A 20,825-nucleotide genomic window follows, 5' to 3' on the forward strand; every position below is an offset into this window, starting at 1 on the left:
GGAGTGGTTTGAAAAGCATTGTTTCTCAGGCTGTGATTAATTCTGGCTTAGTGTGGATGGAAAGCCACGAGAGAGGAGAAGAGGCTCTTTTATAATTAGCTGGTTTAGTGGAGACATAACAAGCTTTTTTTTTAATCTATTTTTTTTTTTGCTGCACATATTTGTCTTTAATAAGATTAATTATGGTTATTTTGCTTTTAAGTACCACAAAAAGCATGCAAGCTTTATCCTGGAACTGTCACAGACAGCCAAAGGGATCCAAAAGCAGATTGGGGTACAGATGAGAACAGTTTATTACCAGGTTTGCGGTTTAATTATATTTAATTAGGGTTGCCCAGAGATTGTGGTTTGCAGAAGGTAAGTGTGAGTGAGTGATCAAAGGTATGCTGAATTAGCTGAGCATGAGCCGGCTGAAAGAGGGAGTTGCAGGATGAGGTTAACTAAGTATGCAGCTCACTGAGCGGTGCAGAGCTGGGCAGGAAAGTTTGCATATTTCCGACCGTATAGTTGTAGTGCAATGGGAAAACAGCTGCCAAGGGCGAGGGGAGATGTACACAGGGCGCCAGTCCACCACAGTGGTGTTTCATATATTCTAGTTCAAAATTAAGGACCAAGTTTTCCTCTCCTCTCACTGTTGACTAGGGTAGTGTCCTTCACCATACCAGCAAGCAGCTAAAAGTGGTTGCAGGGACTAACTTCTGTATAGATTAAATTAACTAAAGCAGAGGTGCAGGATTACATACAAGCTTTATTAAGGCATTTGCATTTTTCTAAAGAGAGAGGGGACCAAAAATGTGGCAGTAGAAGAAAAGTAAGGATATCAGAATTATCCAGTGGACATCGCAAGTGTTCTGCATACAATTTTCAAGACAATCCATCCAGTAGGTTTTGAGTTATTTCATCCCAAAGAAAGACTGACACTTCTAGTCATAATGGAGCCAACAGATAAAGGCATGAACTGTAAAACATGCAGCGACTGTGTGTTTGGTCGTGACGTGCTGTGTTAAAACAACCCCACAATTCATAGCGCCAACCCTTGAGATACCAACTCACTGAACAAACAGTGAGTGAGATGACAGATGATGTGAAGCATCACTCCACACAATCCCTTTGTCATTTCGGAATCCTCGACTTCAGGAACATCAGACTGAGTCAGCCTGACAGCGACACAGTCCAACCATCCAGGGGTCTCTGCAAATAACCGTGCACCCCTGTTTCACTATCGCTTCCCAGGGTTACGATGGGTTGCAGATTATCTGATTAGATGAGTGCAGTTGGTTTTGTGGGACAGAAAAACATTGGTGTAAGAGTGCATAATGGATTAGATATGGTGGCTTTATACAGATGAAGTGAGGCAGAGAGAGAAAATGGGAATTTCACTCTGACAGAGTCACCGCTCTGTCTCACATAAATGTCAGCAGCCATAACACGGGTTAAAAATCACCTGCAGGGCTCATGACTGAGCGCTGAGCTGTTTAATCTACTTTTCTCTTGTTTGGTATCCGTGACATGACATGCTTAAATGTCTGTTAAAATAGAGTTATTATTGTGACTGAGGAATATTGAAATGCCTGTATCTACAATAATGCTGTGTAGGCGTTAGAGAATCTAATTCGGGATTTTGTACATAGAGGACCATAACTGTGCAACAGAAGACATTAATGTCTAAATAAACGGCGGAAATTAAAAAAAAAAAAAAAAAAAAAAAATCTGTTAATTGATTTACCCATTTTATTGCACAATTATTTATTAAATCATAAAATGCTATATTTCAGTGTGTGTTCCTGACTCTCCTGGTCCTGGACCCAGAGGATTTTATTTTGTTGTGTTTTTCCCATTAAATTAATTTAATTCCAATTTAATCTGCAGTATTTCAGTCTATTTATTACTGCTGTCAATGTAACATTTATGAACTTCATTCAAATTTAACCAGTTCAATTATAAACTACAGTGTATAACCACATTTACAAAAATGTTGTATTTTTCTAAATGAATAGGCCCCATAGTCCCATTTTTTTAAATTTTAGTTTTAAGAAACTCAAAGTCAAAAGGTTTAAAATTTAAGTCCCCATTTCACTTAGCACCATTTGAGCAGCTTTGCAATTTAACTTCAATATTTAATATGAAATAACATAAAAATGTATCAGGTATACTTTACTGTTTTTTGCATTTACATTTTAAACAAGGTCAATATTCTTAAATTATAAATGAAATAAAACCACTGCTGGTCTGCTGGTATTTAAACACAGACTTCTCTGGTGGATTTCGATGGCTTGTCTTTAGCTGGGCGGAGGTGTTGACAGACAGATTTGGATTGCCAGTTTATTTATTTTATTTTATTTTAATTTATTTTTTAAATTAAGGTAGCTAATTCAGTTTGCAAGAACCCAGAGCAAGAAGGGCTGATAGAAGGGTGAGAAGACGATGTCTGCAGTTTAGGAAAATTACTGACCTCAGCTGCACAGACAGCAGACTAAAAGGACATCACAATTTACAGTTAAGTTTAAACGTGACCCAGTTTGGAAAGCCCTCTTCACAAGATGTGAATACACCTTACCGTGACCTTTCCTTTCCATGTCCTCCAGTTGCCTTTCCAATGTTATTTACAATTTGAATTTGCCGTTTCCTAACCTCTCTCTCTTAAACTAAATCAAACAGTAAAGGACAGGTTAACTTTTAGAGCCTGTTTTATAATAATAAAAACACAGAAAGTGGTTCCTGCGATATTAAAACGTTTCTTCTTTGTGAAGTTTCAAAGTAAGAGTTGGTGTTATGCTATAGTAGAGAGAAGAAGAATCCAGCTTTGAGGAGAATCTGATAATGCCTGACCCAACTGAAAAAAAAAAAAGATCGTAAGGAACTGAGGATGCATCACAGCAAATTTTGGCTTTGAAATTGGGATGTGAGAGAGCAGCAGGTCAAATAGAGGGTGGGCGGGATGCAAGGGGACACCTGTTCTTCTCAGCTGTGGCTCCTGAAGGCCAGCAGCAGCTTCTGGTCCAGGCTATTCTTCCTTAGGACACAGAGTAAGTGTAGTTGCTGTTGGGTGTTGGTGTTGTGGGTCCAGATGAGATCAGCTGAGATGAGGGTGCCCAGAAACCTGAAGCTGTGTCAGGGCGTTGAGTCTCGTGACCCAGCAGTTTGAGTATACAGTGTTTTTTGTGACTCTAATTTTAAAAAGCTGGTTTAAGTTCAAATTTCACAGTTTAGCCTTGAGTTTAGTTCTTTCTATGCTTGGAGTTTTTCTTGTCTTTGCAGTTTATAGTTGACTATTGGGTTCCCTTTGTGTTCTCATCCTTTTGCCCCTCGGTCTCCAGGTCCCAGTCTTGTTGTTGTGGCTCGTCTCCCCTGTCTGCCATGTGCGTTCATGTATGTCCTCCCCAGCCGATCATGTCTCCCTCTCCCTCTCCCTCTCCCTCCTCGTCCCTCGCTCCCTTTCTCTCTCTCTTCCCCTCCTTGTCCCTCTCTCACTGTCTCCCTCCTTTTCCCTCGCTCACCCTCTCTCCCCTCTGTGTCTCTCGCTCCCTTGTTCCCTGGGACCTAATCACCCCTCAAGGATATCTTCAATATTAGTACAGGGGAATTTGTTGTACAGTGAGCAAACATCACAAAACCATCAAGCAAAAGGCAATAAATATAGAGAAAAAGCAAAATTTAGCAACATGGTAGGAACATATGGAAGAAGATAGGAAGAAAGGGAGAGAGAAAGAAAGGATTAAAGGGAGACAAAGCGAGAAGGAGAGAAGGCAGAAGGGAAGGAGGAACATTGGAACTGAGGAAGAACGATAAAGAATAAGACAGAGGAAGTGAGGAGGAAATAAGAGAAAAAGATGGAAGGGAGGGAAAAAGAGGTAAGGAGAGATGGGGAGGGAATAAAATGGGGGAAAAATAGGCAGGGAGGGAGATAGGGTTGAACACAGGAGATAGGGAAGAAGATAGGAAGGTACTGAAGAAGATAATGAGGGAGGAACCTCAGGAGGAAGATAGGAGGTGAGGGAAAAATGAGGGAGAGAAGAAGATAGGGTAGCTGAGAAGGAGATAGGAAGGAGGGAAGAAGAAAGGGAGAAACAGAGCGATGAAGATAGATTGGAAGGAACATAGGGCTCAAGGAAGGAAGGTAGGGATGAAGATACAGAGAAAGGACGGCCGAGAGTGTCACGGCGGGGTGCGCCGGTGTGTTTGTTAGAGCGGACCCAAAAGCAGACACTGGAGGAAGGAGCTGGTTTGCAAACAGAAGGCAAGCCTTTATTTTGGCTGAAAACATGAAACTATGAAACACCAAGAATAACTATGAAAAACTGTGACGAAACTATGACTGACTATGATAACAAAACGTGACTCAGACTGTCACTGGAACTGTGACTAGATGACATGAGGGAAATTGGCAGACGTCCTGACAATGAACAGTAAGAGACAAAGGACATAAATACACACATCAGGTGATCAGGGGAAGTGGAGACACATGAGAAAAACAGCTGACCAGGATGAACATGACAGCATTAACCAGGCAGACCAGACAGATAAGACACAATAAACAACAAGGGGAACTTTAACACATGGGAAGATGACCCAAAGGAGACCTACTAAACAATGAACAATAACTACAACTAAGGAACCCAGGATCTAATGCCAAAAGGACTAACTATAAACAGTGAATATCAAAATACAAGAAAACACAAAGCGCTGGGTCATACGACCCAGGACTGTGACAGAGAGTTAGGGCTGAACTTGGGGATGGAGGGAGAAAGATAGGTCGGGAGAAAGGAAGCAACTGAGGAAAATAATTAGGAAGAAAGAGAGGGAAATAGCTAGGGAGTGAGTAAGAAAGGAAGAGAGGGAGAAAGCAAAACAGAGAGAGGGAGGGCATAAGATAGGGAGCAAAAGCGGGAGATTTGGAGGGAGTTGGGGCAGATAAAGGAAGATACAGAGGGAGGAAGGGAAGAAGATATAGCGGGAGGAACATTGGGATAGAGGAAGATTGAGAGGAAGGGGGGAAAATAGGTAAGGAATGAGATAGGGACAGAATAAATGGGGGTAGAAAGGCAGTGAGGGAGATAGGGAAGAAGACTAAGAGGGATGCAGATGGAAGAAAATTAAGGGAAAAAGGATGGAAAGAGATAGGGTTGAACAGGGAGGGAGCTAGGTAGGAAGACAGCAAGTGAAGAACTGTAGAAAAAGATGAGGGAGAAAGGGAAGGAAAGAGGAAGATAGGGAGGGAGGGAGATAAGAAGAAGCGAGAAAGGACGATTGAGAAGAATGAGAAAGTTAGGGGGTCAAGGATAAAGGAAATCTTTGTCCTTAAAGGGCAATTTGTTGTACAGTCAGCAGAAATCCCACAACCATCAAGCAAAATGCAATAAATATACACAAAAATAAAGAAAAAATGAGCAACATTAACATTAAGAACACAATGAGTAGATAAAGAAGAAGATGGAGGGAGTGAGGGATGAAGGGACATATGGAGGAGGACAGGGAGGAAGAAGGGGGGAGATAAGGCAGGAGGGAGAAAAAGGATGTTGATAGTCTAGTCAACAGGATAATTTGTAATGCTTCTTTAATGAGCATAATAATTTTCAGTTCTGCTCTTGTAATAGGTAAAAATATGTTTCTATTGATACATTATAACCTTTAGAAACAAGCGATTTTTTCTGTATGTGTAGAAATCTCATTAGCTTCATCTGTTTGTCCACATACTCACATCTTTGCTGCCCTTTGTCACTTTTACATGATTCAGTAGCTTTCTATCATACACTGGTTTCTTTTTTCTCATCTGTTCTCTGATGTAATCCCACAGGCTGCCTTACTGTTTCTGCCTGCTTGTTACCTGAAATCACAAAGTTGGGAAAAATAAGGAAAAGTTTACTTGGAGATAAATTATCTGAATTTTAGGAGCGTGACCACGTCTTCGAACACGCCCTTTCCGGTTCTCATCTATATATGACAACCCAGTTCTACAAGCTGTTCGTTCTCGTTTTCATGCCCCAACCTCCGCTTTTCAGTTCTTTCACTTCTTCACTTCTCATTAGTACATGGGGATCTGCCAGGCCTGGGAGCTGCCGCAAGTCCCCTCAGAGGCCTTCCCCAAACCGCAGCTCAATTCATCTTTAAGCCATTCGCCTTCATCTACTAAAAAACGCTGTCAAACCTAAAATGGGGACGTGGGCCCAGCTAGAGAAATATTTTAAATGGATTAAACTGTCAAGAACCAAGGTTTACACGCACAGATGGGACCCAAAAGCAAACTCAATACGAAATTCACGGGAACTATGTACAGATTTATTTCTTTAACATAAATGACCAGGAACAACCAAGGGAACAAGAATATAACTCAAGCCGAGGAAACCGGGAACTGAAATGCCCTGGGAAGCCGTGATCGGGATCGTGGGAAGATGCAACAGAAAGGGGAAACAATTACTCGGACGCAGGAGAACGGAGAGTCAAAACTAAACAAGAATTAGAATGCTGCGGCTTACAATCAGAGTCAGACCGTGGGGCTCGGAGGGGAGGGTGTCCGTGGGAAAATCCTAGCAGGGAAAGATGGAGACTGAGGGAGTTCTCTCGCACGCAGAACAGGCAGGAGGGCGTAATATTAACACAGGTAACAAAATACCTGAATAAACTCAGAGCTTAGGAGACCCAAGCTACCACCAAGAGTGACTAACGGACTGGCGTGGAGCAGCTGTCCGCACTGGGTGAAATAGTCCTGCTGCAATTGCCTGGGATGGAATACAGGTGTGATGCTGATGCCCCAACCCGAGGGCGTGGCCACCGAGGCAACCCGAACACTCCCCGGATACTGCTCCGGGGATAATGACATAAACTATTAGACTACCTTTTTAAATGACCTGATTTTGGATCACGTTTTTGTTTTTTACCGTATTTTTAAATGGGTCCCGCCCATGGACACTAACAAAAACAAACAGGCACAAAACAAACCCTGATGGAGTCATCCAGGGAGAACTGAGAGACTCTGGGAACAAACTAAGAATAAACTAATCAGCAGTTTGTAAACTGGTGCTAGGGCAGATTTTAATAATAAACACATCTTTAAAATTGTCAGTTTTCATCAGGTTCTCACATTAATTGCAATTACAACAACAACAACTTCCAATTTTCTGGTTTGGAGCAGAAAGAGACCTGCAGACTAGTTTGTCCTTGATTGTTGGCGTGCTTCTGAAGCGGATTCCTGGGGGTTCAGTAAAAATCTCTCATAAAGTATTATTACTCTCAGCAGTTTCCCATTTTTTTCTTTCTAATGTTTTTGATGCTGTAGCATGCGGCAAAGTAAGGTTTATGAGCTTGCACTTGCTGTGGTTTAGAGCTGATCAATTTGCTTCTCTCAAGTGATAAAACTTTGTTATGAGCCAGTGTGAACACCTGAGATTTATGTCTGTGCGAAATGCTGCTGTCATAGACTGGACTCGGGAGTCCTGATCACAATGTCTCAGTCTCACATCCTAAAAGAGAAGGTAATGAAAACTGTCTGCATGTTACATGGGGTTTCAGATAGTCCTATTTCTGATGATTCAGGTTTGCAGGTATCCTTCATTGTCCTCTGAAATCCATCCAAAAAGTTAATGGCCTGTAGGTAATAATCCAAGCTGAACTTCAGATTTTCATTCAGGGGTTTTCTGTGCCTGAGAAATACAAACATATCATCGGTGTGTCTTCTGCACCGCACAGTTTTTTGTTTGGAAAAATGTTAAGTTTCTGCCATTTTCCTATTAACAGATATGTACAGTAGATGGAAAACATCCATCCATAGCTGTCACCATTTCCTGACTTAGTTTGTCCTGAAAAAGTATTATTTTGAAGAATCCACTCAGTGAGTTGCACAAAAACATCACTAGTGGACATAAGGTCAATCCGTCTGCGCCTCAAATAGTATCTTAAGGCCATCGGACCTACATCATGTGCTATATTACTTTTTATATATCTAGGTTATCATAAAGTGGAATTCTAGCAAAGAACATGAAACCCCAAATTGAACAAGCTCACTGAAATGAGTCACCAGATTTGAGTCTGGTAGTAGAGCACCTTGCAGATTTGTCAATAAAAACTTATATCTTAAGTGACTTAGTTGCTTATTTTCTCACATACAGCCTCTGGTACACTTTTCCCTTTGTCAGTCACCAGTTAGGAAAGTATTTATTACATCAAGGGTCACAAACACAATCGAATGAATGGCAGCAGTAGGACAGAATTTGCCTCACCAACATCCTGCCGAGTGCAGAGCAGTAATCTCCATTTCAGATGCAGGCGGGCTGTGTTTATGTTTTACTCAGAAATCACTCTAGCCTCCGAAACTGTTTTATGTTCCTCGAAGTTTATGGTGCCTGAGGATTTGATACTTTTTTCTTTTTTTCAGAGAAGAGATTTCCTGCTTAAAATGCATTTGACATTTATTTTGATCTCACCTCAGCCTTTGGGGTAAATGAAAAAAAAAAATCTGCTTACATTGCCTTTTTAATTCATCACTGCTGTTGACATTTATCCACGGTGCACTGAGATGACTGCAGATATTTGGTGCAGCACACGCACCATTTATCAGCACAATTAAAATTGATCAGACAAGCTACTCCATCCAATCATCCACTTTCTCCTGTCAAATCTGTCAACTCGATGAAAAATGAATTAGTCCATTATACACCGGCGAGTAATCCGCGGTTTATATAGAATGTATTTGATGAAAAAAAAGTGAAAGCTTTTAATGTGGGCCAATCACAGCTACAAGACTCTGGACGGGACTTGTCAGCTGGTTTTATGTATCACTTTGGATTTATTAGGTCAGGATTAATATAAATACCCAATTTTAATTTTACGAGAGTGAATATGTGACTTGGCAATCAGGTCACCTGAATGTACTGTGTTTGCACATGAAGGCCTGAGGTTTAAATGCGTCTGCGCCGTTCTTCATAAATAAAACAGCAGGATGTATGTCACGCTGCAGGGAACTCTTCATAGCATTGCTGGAGTTCAGGGCTTTTTGAAATGTACTCAGTCTTTCATAAACATGCGAGATGCTGAGGCTGTTGACGGACGACTGAAAAGCATTAGATCTCATTTTTCCTTCGTGGTACACATAAAGACACCAGATAATGTTGATACGATAACAGAGATATTACAAACACTGATGTAGCAAATTGTGTAATATCTACATAACTTATTGGAGCTCAGATTCTTTTTTCAAATGTATATTTATTATTTACATATCTAGTATTTCAACTGTATTTCTCAATTTTTTAAAAATTGTTTTTAAATGATTATTTCTTTTACTTATCTATTTTATATGTGTATTTTTCTGTTTGACATCTGTTGTTGACAGTAAAGGATACATTTCATTGTACAGGGAAACATGTTTCTCTGCTGTGCATATGACAATAACTTTGAAACATAATGATTGTGCTTGATGGCGAGGGGATCATCACAGTAGTTGCGAATCATCCCGGATGGCACAAAAATGTCTGAAACAAACTGTAATGTCAGTTTAATAGTTGTGGAGGTATTTGTGATCAAATGCGGCAATGGGGACTAAACACACAAACACACAAACACACACACACTCACACACAATCAGAAAACACGAGAAGGTTTTCAGACTCAAAACAAAGTTTGCTTCCTGTTTCACAGTCTGAGCCCTGAAGACGAGAGAGAATTGAATAATGACTCGTTGCCATTTCTCCAGATTGGTGTGACAGATTGAGCGCAGCAGACAGAGCTAATCAGCTGAAGATAATTAATTAAAAGTCAAGCATTGAAAATATACTCAAGTCACATTCAGAATAGTCGTGTTTTAATAGTTCAGTTTTACAAATCTCAAGCCACATTTCATTTAAGATTAGACTTAAAACTCTTCTTTTTTTTTATGAAACTTTATAAACTTGATAAAACTGCCCCTCCCTGAGGCTGGTTCTGCTGGGTTCTTCCTGTTAAAAGGGAGTTTTTCCTTCCCATTGTCGCCAAGTGCTTGTTCATCCCGGGCTGACTGATTGTTGGGGTTTTCTGGGGTCTTCACCTTGCAATATAAATATATTGCCAATAACTTTGTAGTAACTGTTCTTGCAATTTTGTGATATATAAGTAAAACTGAAATGAATTGAATAGTGAATATTTTGTTCATAAGGGGCCAAACTTTCGTGTAACTTTTAAAGTGGTCTTTAATAAACGTTTGTAGATGTTCAATAAATCACTGCACCTATTTCCCATTTGTAAACATATGAGGGGTAGCTTAAGACTTTTACTGTATATTTTGTAAAAACTGTGATTGGCAAAGCTACTAAGTGAAGCTGTAAATGTTTGCATAAATTTAGTGAACTTGACCTGTTCTAATTACCTATGAAGTTTAAAATATAAGTACAAACTTTTAGGATGCGGTTTGTGGAAGTAGAGTTATTCTCACTAAAGCTTGACAAAAGAGATGTTCAGCTTTGCAGCTGGATTTTGCACTAAATCTTGAGCACCTGAGTGTCTATACTGTCAGAGCATCAGAGTGTCAGCATTGTGATAGTGTTATTAATAACTTTCTGCTGCTTCTCCCTCTGTCTCTGTTTGCAGGATGTAAAACAGAGTGGGATGAGATCGGGTGCTGGCTGAGAGCTGAGGTTGGGCAGGTGGTCAATTTGTCCTGCTCTGAAGTCTTCCAGCATTTCTCCAGCAATCAAGGTTGGTTCCTGCACCAGCCTCAGTGAACACAGAAAAGCACAGATCCTCATAGCCAAATCATCTGATCACCAGAATTGCTAAAATAATATAATGTAAAAATCAGATTCTTGGATGCTGTGCTGTCGCACCAGTACTAAGTCTAATTATCTTCACTGGATAATCAGCACAGCTAATGCAGGCTGGAGTCACTGCTGGAGAATCATAGAATGTATTATTCATGTATGTTTGTTGGCAAGAACACACACACACACACACACACACACACACACACACACACACACACACACACACGTATATATATATAATATGCTCTAGGATGTTTTTGGCAGAAGTGGTTTGAAATCTTGTCTGCAGGGTTCATTCATCACAATTTGACATCCTCTTAGGCTGCTGTCTCCTCGAAGAAAGTCCTTGTGACACCATGAGAAATAAGTTCTTTCTTAATAATGGGCTGTTGCATTTACCAGTTTTTATATTTACACATACGTGTGTAAATAATGCACATGCATCCACGTTAAGATTTTTATTAGCTTTTTCTTTGGTTAAAACAATTACATGCTTTGCGACTATTAAACTGGTCCTTACAGGACAACAAGTAAACGTTTAAAATGACGCGCACAGACAGAAATATTGATCTGTGCACTGTTGTATTGTTACAGGATCATTAGCGGAGGGAAAGCCACATTAATTAACAAGTAATGCTCTTTCCTCCTTTACCTTGATGGAAATAACGGCTCATTATGATCTGAATTGCTGATCACCCAAACAAACAAGAGGCTTTGCTTTCAGCTGCACAGTTTGCAGCATTTGGACTCCAGTCGGTTTCTGTTTGCTCAGAGGAAATAATGAACAAAGAAAAAAAACCTCCTGTCATGTATTTTTATGCATCTTTGTTCTGCTAAACAGCAATTCTGCTATTACCTATGCGCTATCTCTGGCAAAGACATTTAAATACACAGTCCCACAAATACCAGATGACTTTCTCCTGTCACCCGCTGTATCCAAATGAACTTTACCTAAAAGCAGACGTCAGTGGACATAAAAGAATAAATCATTTTTTGACTGAAAGGACGATGGACCGAAATAGTCTCAGAGAGGAAATACTGGTGCAAGTGTACCGGAATGATGACTTAAAGCTTGTAGGTTAAAGCAAGGAGTGTAAAGCAATTATGATTCAATATTTAATTATAAAGGAATTAATCAGCTCATGGTTTCACAAGCATTTTGCAAATTTTTAAATATTCTTATTTTTTTCCCCTTCACACAGCTGCAGGGAAGCATATCATTTACTTAAAGTACGTCTCTTCGATAGGTTTACGTGAAAACACTGCTGCAGTGTGAAAATAGGCTCCCCTGAGCTTATGAATGAGGTTCTGCATATTGTTTAACTGTCCAGCCAGCAACTTCTGTTCAATCTCACAGTGTTGCTGTTGGTGACAGCAAGCGGATGTCATTAGTCAAAAATCACCGTACACTGCTGCTTTGTGCTAAACAGCAGATACAGTCTCAGAAGAAAGCACAGTGGAGACTTTAGAAGATAAAGAGTCAGATATTTCCAAAAGAAGTTGGAAGAGACCAAAGTGAGCTTCAATAGACTGAGTAGAGGATTTGCTTCAAATGTAAAGGAGAAAAAGAAATTAAAAGATGATAATGGTGTAGCAGTTATTAGCCCTGAAAGATAAAAAGGAAAATACACCTGCAGAGTTTCAGTAGGTTTCTTCACTTTTCAAGAACCCTAAAAGTTAAACTTGAACAAAGGAGCCAGGGTGTAATTTCAACAGCATTTCACAACAAAAAGGGACGTGAATAATTTTTATTCAGGTAGATTTAAAATAGCTCTTATTGTCAGACAGTTGTGTTGTAAAATGTATGAAAATGACTAAAAACCAAGACAGAAAAGGACACTTGGCGTAACAAAAACAGCTTCACTGAGCTTCTAAACCCGGGCTGTCAAACAGCCTGCAGGTCAGAACTAGCCCATCAGACTGTCCCACTGGAGGGATTTGAAAAGTGCCAAAATTGTAGAGAAAGAGGGCATTTAGCAGTTTCACCCAAACATCGTGTTGAAAGCTAAAGGACAGGAGACTGACTGAACATTGTTGAGATCTCAGGGTGTTCATCACCATGTTTTGCAAATGCATGGTGCATTACATGTGAACATTTTCAGCAGGTAGTTGTACGTCTTTATAAGAAAGAGAAAATTTGAAGGTGTTATTTATAGGTTCCCATGCAGTGGTTATGTGACCCATAAACTGAACTGAAATTGCAGCTTTCATTCTTAACAGACTGAAAAAGTGGCTCCAAGTGGTTTGCACATTCCCCTTGCAAACAAAAAGATCCCCGGTTTACTCCTGGAAGGAAACACAAATCCTTTTGGGGTTGTGTCAGGAAGGGCACAAAAAATAGTAAAAGAACAACATTCGTATATTTGTGCGATTGAAACACTTGAAATTAACTGTCTCCTTGCGTTCTCTCTTTGGATTCCCCACATTAGGGTATGTTTACAGGAACTGTACTGCTGACGGTTGGTCGGAAATGTATCCACCCTATGAGGAGGCCTGCGTGTTCAGCGATGACAGCGAGCCTGAGTCCGAGGTATACGGACATGTGGTTGTAATCATGCCAGTCAATGAAGGATGAACATATTGTTTCTACTTCCTCTATCGCTGTTTCCTTTTTATATCAGAACTATTTGTAGTTAGCTGTGAGGACTTTTGTTCCAGGAATAAATGTAAACAACTCAGGGGAAATTACAGGTCCTGAAATTGTTTATATATTTGAATAACTACACAGTTTAAAGTACATGTTTTTCAGTGTTTTAGTATAATTACCACTTTTTGTATCTAAAGCTTAAATAAATTATTATTCATTCATGAATCTTAGAAAGAAAGAACCCTTGAAGTTGCAGCGATCTGAGTCAGACTCACAGCTTCAGACTTTTATTTTGATATTTTTCTAAACTAACAGTTTCTCTGTTTCCCCGTCTCCAGACGAGTTACCTTTATACCTTCAGACAGGTTTACACCGTAGGCTACGCCACGTCACTCATCTCCCTCATTACAGCCATCGTGGTGTTCGCAGCCTTCAGGTTAGACCAGAGCAGCACACACCACCATCTGCACCCACAAAAGGCCAATAAAAGGGAAAATTTCTATGATGCCGACACATTCAGGATTTGTGTGGTTAGGACCGCATCTTATAATTTTAGGAAAATATGCATATATTCAGATGATAAAGCCTCAAAGAGTCTTTGTAGTACTGAGGATTATGAATCATCTTACACATGCAAATTCATGAAGTTGTTTACCTTCTTCTTCCACCTTATGAAATATTAATTTACATGCAGTATATGCTTTACGCTATTGTTACGCAGGAAGTTCCGCTGCACCAGAAACTACATCCACATCAACCTGTTCGCCTCCTTCATCCTGAGAGCCAGTGCCGTCTTCATTAAAGACACCGTGCTGTTTGCTGATGAGACCTTGGACCACTGCTCCATGTCCACGGTGAGGGGCTCTAATTGATGTTTGCATCACAAAATAGATTCCCACATGCTGTGTGATTGAGTTAACAGTGGAAACAGAGAACGAGGAGGGGAAGACACGTGGCAAAACGATGAGAGGGAAAATCCTCTCATTAGACTGATGAAATCTTTTAGCAATAATTTAAGATTTTTTTTATGGTGGAAAAAAGAGGTTTAAATCTACGACAGACAGACAGACAGACAGACAGAGAGAGAAGGTTATATATATATATATAACCGTAGGAATGATCTGAAGTGGTCTTTATGTTAGTGGGGTCTGAGGGAGAAGGAACTCTGTTGGGTCTGTAGTGTGAAATGGAGTGGGTGTGATGGGTTGTCCATGATGGACAACAGTTTGTCAGTGCCCTCCTGTCCCTCTGTGACTCAAACGCCTCCAGATTGTGGCCACCGATTAATTTGTTGTTCCTGCTGGCATCTCTGGCACAGATGCCACCCCTCCAAGCAGACAACAGCACTTGCTGCTAAAAATTGGTTTTGCCGTTTTGCCTCAAAGGAACTGAGGTTCCTCAAAAAATAGAGTCCATTCTGTCATTCATGTGAACACCCTAGTACCTGTAGCCGTCCACTGCTTCAGTCACCCATCATGCTAATGGGCTTAGTCACCGGAAATCAACCACCATCTCTTTTGAGTGGCTGACTTTCAGAAGGAGGTGGTTTTCTGCCAGAGTACTACACATAGCTCTTCATCACCTCCCACTCCTGCCCTGTCCCTAATACATCCAACCACTGCAGTGTCATTAGAGGACTTCTGCAGGTGGCACGATTCATTCATGTGCTGGAAGGCAGAAGGTTATAGAGTGAACAGGAATAGAGACATGACCGTCCTGTATATATTTTGTATCAGGATCTCCTTATATAGAAAGTACTGAATATGCTTTTTTTGCATGTGTGTGTGTTGGATTTGGAGAATAGGTTTGTTTCTTTTTTCATGAATTGATTTTAAAAAACAGCCTTTGTGGTTGTTCTTTATTGCATGTTTTGGTCGTTGGTCTCTGTGTACATGCGTTTTATTGCTTTCTTGTCATCTTTGTTTTTTTTTTCTTTTGTGTATCTTTTGTGCGTTTTTTTGTGTTTTTATCTTTGTTTAGTTATTGTTTGGTGCTGGTTTTACACTTTTTGTGTGTTTTTGTGGTTATGTTCTGTAGCTCTGCTTGTGCACATCTTCCTGTTGGTTTATATCTGTAGATTTAGCTAATTTTGTGTTCCTTTTTTTATTGTTTTGTAAATGTTAATTTCTTTTGCAAGTCTTTTCAAATTGTCATTTTGTGATTCTTTTTTTTTTTAATTTTTGTTCTTTTTTTAATTGGTTTGAGTTCCTTGGTGCTTATTTTGTATTTTTTGTACTTAATTGACTTCAGTTGAAGTTATAATAAAAGTAGTATATAAAGTAAAGTATATAAAAAGTATCACTACCTTCCCTTTTATTACACAAAAAGATGTATTTTTATGTTAAATAATGACACATCCAGTTTTTCTACCTTTGTTTTGTTTCCTCTCTATAGACAGCGTGCAAGTCAGCTGTGGCTTTCTTCCAGTTCAGCATCCTGGCCAATTACTTCTGGCTGCTGGTGGAGGGCATGTATCTGCAGACGCTGCTGGCTCTGACCTTCGTCTCACAGAGGAAATACTTCTGGTGGTACATCCTGATTGGATGGGGTGAGTAAGAGTGACTGAATTTGTCATTACAAAAACAATCACACACTGTAGTTCCAACACTAAAAAACACAGAATAAAATGTGACCCACAAACAGATTAATATTCAAAAGGGTTACCTTCTAAAATCATTTGTTAATCATGATCAGCTCTAGTGATAAAGCAAACACTGGTGAAATAGAGACAGGGCCATAAAACATAGAGGTCAATTGAAAGGGGAGATGCTATAAATACGATAGGAAAACTTCTGTTTTTGATACAAATAAGCTCAGTTGTGGATGCAAAGACAAACAAATTGCTTTATCTGAAAATATGCTTAGAAAGTCAAACAACTTTTTGTTTTGTGGTTTTGACTACTGAACAGTGTGTTTATTGTCCTAAACAGTCAATTAACTCCTTTTGTCCTTTGTCTGTGTATGTTTATATTAAGTCCCATGATTTGATGTTTTTGCTCACATTGGAATATTATCAATTTGCACCGACATGTCAAATGGGCAAATTAAAATACAGGTTTCCTTTGTTTCTGTGTACAAAAGCACAGCCTCTATAATTGTGTTACACAAATTAATACAGATTTTTAGTCTTTCCGAATTAGAAAATTCAGAAAGACTAAAAATGTAATTCTCCTAGAATTAAATGGGATTTCATTGTGTTTCACTTACAAATGGGTACAAATTAAAGTTTTTACAGGAAAGAAAAAAATATTTTCACTGCAAGTAATTTTTAGTAGTGTGTAACTTTGGGTAATTTAACAGAAATCCAAATAAAATTTTCCACAGCTTGCACTGTGCAAAATACATTGAAATTCAATTGAATAATATGGGAAAATACGCTTTGTTAACACCCGTATGATGTTAACTTGTTAAATGGATTGCAGCATTTAAAAACAAATGTTTTATATAGGCAGGGAGAGATTGGTTTAAAAAAAAAGGCATTTCACATACTATCTATTTAGTGGTACTCTTTAAAAAACTAACACTGTTGAATAAGCAGTATTCAAGAAGGACAGTGAAAGAGGAAAATGTAATAAATACCTTTAAAAAATGTAAAAATGCAAAATTGTGGTCTACAACAGTGATTGGTTTTCTCGCTACATCCCAGATGTGTCTGTGTGTGAGAAAAACACTATAAATGATTGATTTGAATGAGCAATGTTTTCAGACTTGAAGAGACTGTACCCTTACAAACAGGATGCCTGTGAACTTAAAAAACGGAAAGATTTGATAAATAATTGAATCGGTGTTGCCAGGTAAAAGTAGCATTGAAGCGTCAAGTCACACAAAAGCTACCTCCCTACATGTTTTTTCTGGAACTACACTAGCTGATCATCATGTAGCCTGACGAATACAAAACAGCAACAGCTCATCTAACTGTTAAAATATCACATGTCAGAGCCCATTAAAAGACATAAAAGTGATTAAAATAATCATTAAAATATATTTTTTGCTAAGCGGAGAAATCATAGCAGTTAGCATGTTAGCTGCTAGCAAATATTTAACCAGTACTAGCAAGCCACTTTGACCTCCACACACAGTACTGCTCATGTTATACAGTAACTAACTAGCTTACACAACTACACGTTAAAAAAAATAGCCAGTAAAACATCCAGAACTTATCATTAGCTGTATATTTTTGGTTTGTTTCTCCATTTCAAAGAAGCTCTCAATGGTTTTCTGAAGTCCAGACTAGTGTAATCCAGTGGAAATCATCGTCATCATCATCATAATCGTCATCATCTCTCCAGGCAGCCAGCCCATTGTTAATTGTGCTTATGGCTAAGTTCTTCACTTCACTCACTCAGGTCTCACTCTTCATTGTGTCTGACACCATCATCGGCCACATCTGCTCAGTGTTGCCAACTCCTCAGTAAGGAAAATCGCTATTGGCTGTCCTAAAAATCGGTAGAAGTCGCTAAATGATGTCATCGCCTAATTTGCATAATTGGTCATGCTAATGTAATTGTAACCTACCTACATTGTTGGAGAGAGAAATAACATTGTGGAAGAGACATAAAGTGAGTAAAAAAAACGTCCTAAATGCAGTTAGAATTTATTTAGAACTACAAATTAAATTTCTTTTAGCAATTATTGTTTTTTAATGTCACAATTCCAACCCTGCTCCTTTATCCGGGATTGGACCGGCAAAATGACCCGAAATTGGCATGTGTGTGTGTTTATTAGTAGTTTTAAACCTTGTGATCCACAAAACAACATAACAGTAAAAGAAGAACTGACTGCGTTACAGTCAGTGCGGGAGCGGCGGCTTCGCTCATGCGCGATTCATTTGCAGTTTGGACACATAGGTGTGCACATCTCCCGCCCTGATAGCACTGGGGGGAGGACTATCCTCTGCCTGTGAGCGCTTTGGCACGGGTGAGGTGCACCGTGCCAAAGCACCGCTGCTTGTTGAGAGTAAGAGCGATACGCGCTTTCACGTCAAAAAGTCGTCATAAATAAGTCTCCAGTAAAATGACCTGTATTTATATAGCGCTTTACTAGTCCCTAAGGACCCCAAAGCGCTTTACATATCCAGACATCCACCCATTCACACACACATTCACACACTCACACACTCACACACTGGTGATGGCAAGCTACGTTGTAGCCACAGCCACCCTGGGGCGCACTGACAGAGGCGAGGCTGCCGAACACTGGCGCCACCGGGCCCTCTGACCACCACCAGTAGGCAACGGGTGAAGTGTCTTGCCCAAGGACATAACGACCGAGACTGTCCAAGCTGGGGCTCGAACCGGCAACCTTCCGATTACAAGGCGAACTCCCAACTCTTGAGCCACGATCGCCCCAGTAACACCAGAAAAAGTCGCTAGTCGCTTTTTAGAAAAAAAGTCGCTAAGGGGGTCTGAAAACTCGCTAAATATAGCGACAAAGTCGCTAAGTTGGCAACACTGCATCTGCTAAAGGTCCTGCAGCAAACATGTCAGACTTTTACTGTCTTGCCAGCAAATGCCTGAAGGACCTGTCAAAGATTCACTCATATTAACTCCTTAATGAAGAAAAAGTAAAAAAAAAAAAAAAAAATTGACTCAGACTGAAAGTTATTTACGTATAAAAGCAAAATGTGTCAAAATCCACTGAAAGTTTAATAAATAAACAAATGATATTTTTTTATTCTAAAACATCAGATCTGAGTAATGTAGGTAAAGAAATAATTTTCAAGAACAAACAAATGTTTCCATCGTTTTGCTGATTTAAAGTCAAGGCGTCTTGTTGCTTTTCCGTCTCTTGTAAATGATGCTGCTGGAGAATAAGTGCCATCAGTTGCACATTGTGATGTGCTCAATTTAATATATTCAGCTGCAGAATATGAGATAACAGGGGAACAGTATGAAAACCCCTTTCAGTGCCTTAAATGGATTAACCCTTTAAAGCCTAAATTATTCCCAGAAAATTATAAATTTTGAAGTGAGAGAGTCTATTGGACTTTTTGACAAAAACATAATATTAATTTGACATTTATTTTAGAATTTATTTAGAATTTTCAGGGGAAACATTTAAACTGATGATGAAGAAGCCTCAAACGCTTACAAAAACTCATGTATGTAATATAAAGCACTAGGTGTAAAGTCAGTATTATCACACATTATCTTCATATCTGGGTTAGAAATCTATTTCTACACAAGAAGTGAGCCTCCAAAATCCTGGTAGCAGTTTATTTAGGCAGCAGCGCAGCCCTATTATTTTCTCTCCTGTCTTTTGTTTTTTTTCTGAGCTTTCTATGGATGTTTTGAGAGGTTCCCATGTTTTCTCATCCCTTGTTCCTAAGCCAAGTGTTTTCCATTGTCTTACCATTCCCATCCCACTGTCTTTTTGTTTTGTTTTGTTTGTTTCATGCTGCTGTATATTTTCCTATTCAAGCCTGTAATCTCAAGCGGTCTTAGCGAAGCTCCACCGCTCCTGTCAGTCTTATATGGTTCCTGTTACCAAAATGTAGCAGCTTAGTCCAGCCACAAGGTGAGAAACAGCAACACACTTACCTGAAACTTTTAGGCGATGTCCAGCTGGCAAAACAAAACCTTTCATGCCAGGTAGGTTTTTTAAATCCTCCACTGCATTCCAGTGCAATGCTGCATTCACACACGGCTGGGATATTTCTGATAAGGCGATGAATGGAATTTATGGTAAGATATAAATGGATCTGACCCTGAGGGCTACAAGCACGCCGTGCCAGCGTAATAAAAGAAAAGGTGGGCCATCAGCATTCAGGCAGACATTATTATGATTTCACGTCAGGTCTTGTGAGCTGTCTCAGTTGTAGGTTGTTGTTAAAGGTGTTCCACATCCAAACAGTGAGTCACGCTGAGCAGGACGCTGTAGCTGGCAACTGCTGCTCAGCTGCTTTGACAGGAAGTTAAGAGAGGAAAGTGAAATCCTCCACTGCTGTCGATCCCTGCCGGACATCAGTCGATTCTACATCTCGTCTGGGAACTTGCACTTGAACCGTGATAATTTTTCCAGCTCCAGTTCACAGCAGCACCGCTTTATAAGCCTGAACTGCTAATTTTAAAAATGGAATAGCACTGAATTCATAGGCATGAGACAATATTAAATGTCATTATTAATAAAATAGCAAAAGTTACACCAGGTAGCTTATCTCTGATTAACAACCACCTTAACCTTTTGGAAAAGATCCCTTAATTATAAGATTAGTCATAATTACAATTGTGAATGCTTCCTGGGGCTGTGCTTCAAAGCAGGTACAACATACTCAGGATATCTTTTCCCTATCTCTTCTCTTACCCAGACATCAGCAATCAGCCTAATCAGTCACACAAAGGTGGTTATAATTTCAATAAGTCAGTCCAGATGTTACACCAGAGCTTCCCAATCTAGCTGCAAGGGTGGTTCCCTGGAAGAGGCGGCAATGGAGGCATCTGACCAATCAGTAATGTGAAAGGTTTACAGAGAGCAGAGTGACTGATTCTTACCAAGGAAAATCAAACTATAAT

At 39.7% G+C, this 20,825-nt stretch overlaps 1 protein-coding gene and 1 long non-coding RNA gene across 2 annotated transcripts in view; one reads left to right on the forward strand and one right to left on the reverse strand.

Annotated features, from left to right (window-relative positions):
- The window catches only part of ghrhra (growth hormone releasing hormone receptor a), a 47,361-nt gene that overhangs the window by 13,389 nt on the left and 13,147 nt on the right, over positions 1-20,825 (forward strand). The window contains exons 3-7 of the mRNA XM_039602803.1: positions 10,555-10,662; positions 13,157-13,257; positions 13,653-13,750; positions 14,036-14,168; positions 15,709-15,862. Of these exons, the coding sequence (XP_039458737.1) occupies positions 10,555-10,662; positions 13,157-13,257; positions 13,653-13,750; positions 14,036-14,168; positions 15,709-15,862 (594 nt within the window). The remainder of the gene's footprint in view (positions 1-10,554; positions 10,663-13,156; positions 13,258-13,652; positions 13,751-14,035; positions 14,169-15,708; positions 15,863-20,825) is intronic.
- Positions 15,650-17,720, reverse strand: LOC120434553. The gene is made up of 3 exons (XR_005609170.1): positions 17,668-17,720; positions 16,894-16,966; positions 15,650-15,849 (listed from the first exon to the last, which is right to left on the reverse strand). It is a non-coding gene; the product is annotated as an uncharacterized LOC120434553 (long non-coding RNA).

This window comes from Oreochromis aureus, linkage group 18, assembly GCF_013358895.1.
Source record: "Oreochromis aureus strain Israel breed Guangdong linkage group 18, ZZ_aureus, whole genome shotgun sequence".
Classification (NCBI taxonomy): domain Eukaryota; kingdom Metazoa; phylum Chordata; class Actinopteri; order Cichliformes; family Cichlidae; genus Oreochromis; species Oreochromis aureus.